This window comes from Protobothrops mucrosquamatus, unplaced genomic scaffold, assembly GCF_001527695.2.
Source record: "Protobothrops mucrosquamatus isolate PMUCROS unplaced genomic scaffold, P.Mucros_1.0 scaffold5023, whole genome shotgun sequence".
Classification (NCBI taxonomy): Eukaryota; Metazoa; Chordata; class Lepidosauria; order Squamata; family Viperidae; genus Protobothrops; species Protobothrops mucrosquamatus.
This window is the reverse complement of record NW_015390900.1, coordinates 19,657-23,154: the sequence shown is the minus strand read 5'-3', so window position 1 is coordinate 23,154 and position 3,498 is coordinate 19,657. Positions and strand designations below refer to the sequence as shown.

The 3,498-nt window shown below is 38.8% G+C and overlaps 1 protein-coding gene across 2 annotated transcripts in view; it reads left to right on the top strand.

Moving 5' to 3' along the window:
• The window catches only part of LOC107299499, a 27,864-nt gene that overhangs the window by 21,312 nt on the left and 3,054 nt on the right, over positions 1–3,498 (top strand). For both annotated transcript variants that reach the window (XM_015828857.1, XM_015828858.1), the window contains one exon: positions 2,622–2,781. In XM_015828857.1, coding sequence (XP_015684343.1) covers positions 2,622–2,781 — 160 coding nt within the window. The remainder of the gene's footprint in view (positions 1–2,621; positions 2,782–3,498) is intronic.

Sequence of the window (3,498 nt, the reverse complement as noted above, 5' to 3'; positions counted from 1 at the left end):
AGGTGCTGTCGCGATGTTCCACCGTCCAATCACCGCTCCAATTCCTATTCTCATTTCAATGAGTTGATCTACCTGGATCTTGCCTACTTCACACGATTGTTCCACACCCATTCTCTGTTTCCTACCTACTGATTGTTTAATACGCACACCTCAGTCTTCCCTCTTTTTCTTTTTCTTTTTCTTCCCTCTCATACTATAGCCCCCCACCCCCTCTCTCTCTCTCCCCATCGGGGTTTGGTATTTCTGTAGAGCAGCTGCTCGCGACCCCTGAAGATGCCGGCAGGAAAGCCGGCGGACGGGAAAGCTGACACGGACCCCTGAAGATGCCGGCAGGAAAGCCGGCGAAAGCTTGGGTCATTATTTATTTATTAAAACCTTTTTAAAAATTTTAAAGGGTTTTGTTTTCCTGGTGCTCATTTATATTTATAAACTTTTATCATATATATATATATATGTTTGTGTGTGTGTGTGTGTGTGTGTGTGTCTGTGTGTATAATTTTATATATATATATAAAAAATTAGATATGTATGTGGAATAGATTCAGAATGCACCAAAGTGATGGCTATTTATTTTTTTAAAAAAGCAGTTAATCAATCCATTGGGGAATGCTATGTTGACACAAAAGAGGTTTGCCAGAGTTCTCCTATGAGGGAAGAAATCACTAAGTAGTCATACCGATGTCTAGTTATATAAAAGCCAACTCTCCATTATTATAATTATTAGGATATAATTATTTTAATTATAATTATTACAGTACTGCTTGAAGTAGGGAGTGTTTTCTGGGATCCTATTTCGTATTCTCTGGTGTGCAATCTAATAGCCGTGTAATTTGTCATGTACATTCCTGACACAGTTCACTGTCCTACCCTTGTACAATGAGTTGTAAGTTGTGTTTGCTAGTCCACAGTACTTATGTTGTACATGTCCAGGCCCACACAGTTAGGGCATAAAGTCTGAAAGAAGACCAGACAAATGACAACAGGTATATCAACCAGTCTTTGAATTGACAATGAAGACATTCAAGTGGCGAATAGCTTCTGCCATTTAGAATCAACTATCAAACAAGGAATTAACCAGTAATTCTCAGCCCATGTCATGCAGACTATTTTTTTTATGACTGTAATAACAGAATCTTGCAAATCTGAATGCATCTCCTTCCTTTATCTTCATGAGAATTAGAATGGTTTTATCTGAGAAGCTTTCTCAAATTACAGTCCTGTTCTGGACTCAAATTTCTTTTATCTGACTTCTATCTTTGTAGCAGCTCTTCCTCTTGTTCCTCAAGGTTATTCCTTCTTCCCATTACATCGTCAAGACATATGCTTGGTAGACCAGTGTTTGGTAGAATAGCCATGAAGCCCTTGGGAAAGATACTCAGATGCTGGACTAGATGCTGGACTACTGCATCCAGTTTTGGTCACCACGATGTAAAAAAGATGTTGAGTCTCTAGAAAGAGTACAGAGAAGAGCAACAAAGATGATTAGGGGACTGGAGGCTAAAGCATATAAGGAAAGGCTGCTGGAATTGGGTATGTCTAGTTTAACGAAGAGAAGGAGGAGGGGGGACATGATAGCAGTGTTCCAATATCTCAGGGGCTGCCACAAAGAAGAGGGAGTCAAGCTATTCTCCAAAGCGCCTGAAGGCAGGACAAGAAGCAAGGGATGGAAACTAATCAAGGAGAGAAGCAACCTAGAACTAAGGAGAAACTTCCTGACAGTTAGAACAATTAACCAGTGGAACAACCTGCCTCCAGAAGCGGTGAATGCTCCAACACTGGAAGTTTTTAAGAAGAGACTGGACAGCTATTTGTCTGAAATGGTATAGGCTTTCCTGCCTGAGCAGGGGGTTGGATTAGATGACCTCCAAGGTCCCTTCCAACTTTATTATTATTAGTATTAGTATTACTATTACTATTATTATTATTATTATAGCTATATCTAGAAGATCAGAATTGTACAGGTGATACAACATGGAAGCAAAATGTTTTTCCATTGGGCAAGTATGTATGTTTGTGTGTGTGAAAAACTGAAAAGATAAAAGTAAGAAGTAGAAAAAAGGGAAGTTTTTTTAAGTAAGAAAATATAGGATTTTGACTTCTGACATAGAGATAAAACTAATAGCTTCACAACTGATCTCAACATCTCAAGATTAACTGAGAAGAATTGCAGATCACTTTCAAAACTTTTTCAAAAGAGTTTCAACAGGACAAGAAGAGCAAGAAGACAAGTGGGAACATGGGGTAGACCTGGGCTTGTTATTAGGGGTGAAGTATCTTATAGGTTATTAGGGGTGAAGTATCTTATAGGTAATGCTATATCATCAATCATCATCCAGCCAATACTTTCCAACTTTTTCCTTAGTCTTTTTTCAACCTGTGCTCTTCAGAAGTATGGGACTGTGGCTTGTATCATTTTGTGCAATGCATCAATGAGATATTTAGTCCAACAAATATTACTAAGGTGCACTATGATGGAGATGGTTGTCCTAATGCTTAAATTCTGTTCCAATATTAGTACTCCCCAACAACTATATTTCCTTTAATACATCATTTTGCAACCAGGAAAGTGAGGTGACCTTTGAGAAGGCTTATTATATTAAATCTTCTAATTCTGCCATTAGTTGTTCCCGGGACTTAATCCTGAAGAGTTTTCAAAAGAGGATGGACTGAATCCAGAGGAGAAAGAATGTCTGGAGTTCTTGATTCAGACAATCAACAACTTGGATAAGGAAATCTTAGAAGACGATGAGTGGAGTCATGAGAAAACGGAAGGATCTCTAGGTAAAAATATATAGTAATTTGTTTACATGGATCCCTGGGAACTATCATTTAACCAATTGGCTGATGGAGTAGGCCTTTGAATGTCAAACTTGGTCTTTCCCCAAATATGATTTGGCCAACTTTGTTTCAATCAACATAACTACATTCCTGCTTTTCTAACTTTTATCCAATAAAAGCAAAGAGATAGCACACTGCCTTTCCATGCCAGTGTTATTCTTGTCATTCTGTGGCAGATTTTCCCAGCATTTAGATTGTAGTTGTCACTTTTCATTCATTCATTCATTCATTCATTCTTGCAAGTTGTGTGCACATGTACAAGTATTCCTTGACTTACGAGTAGTCACTTAAATTAAATTAAATACTTTATTGTCATTGTATGTGCGTACATAGTACACATATACAACGAAATTTACTTGACACCCAAAGATCAAGTCCCACACACATAGTCCCCAACACACTCCCACCCACCACAATTCCCCACCCCTAAACCACCCAACATCCACACAACAGACCAAGTGAAATGAAATTCAATGGTGATAAAAGCAAGGTTCTACATTTAGGCAAGAAAAACCAATTGCACAAGTACAGCATAGGTGGCACCTTGCTCAATAGTAGTAACTGTGAGAGGGACCTCGGAGTCCTAGTGGACAATCACCTAAATATGAGCCAGCAGTGTGCTGCAGCTGCCAAAAAGGCCAACACAGTGCTAGGCTGCAT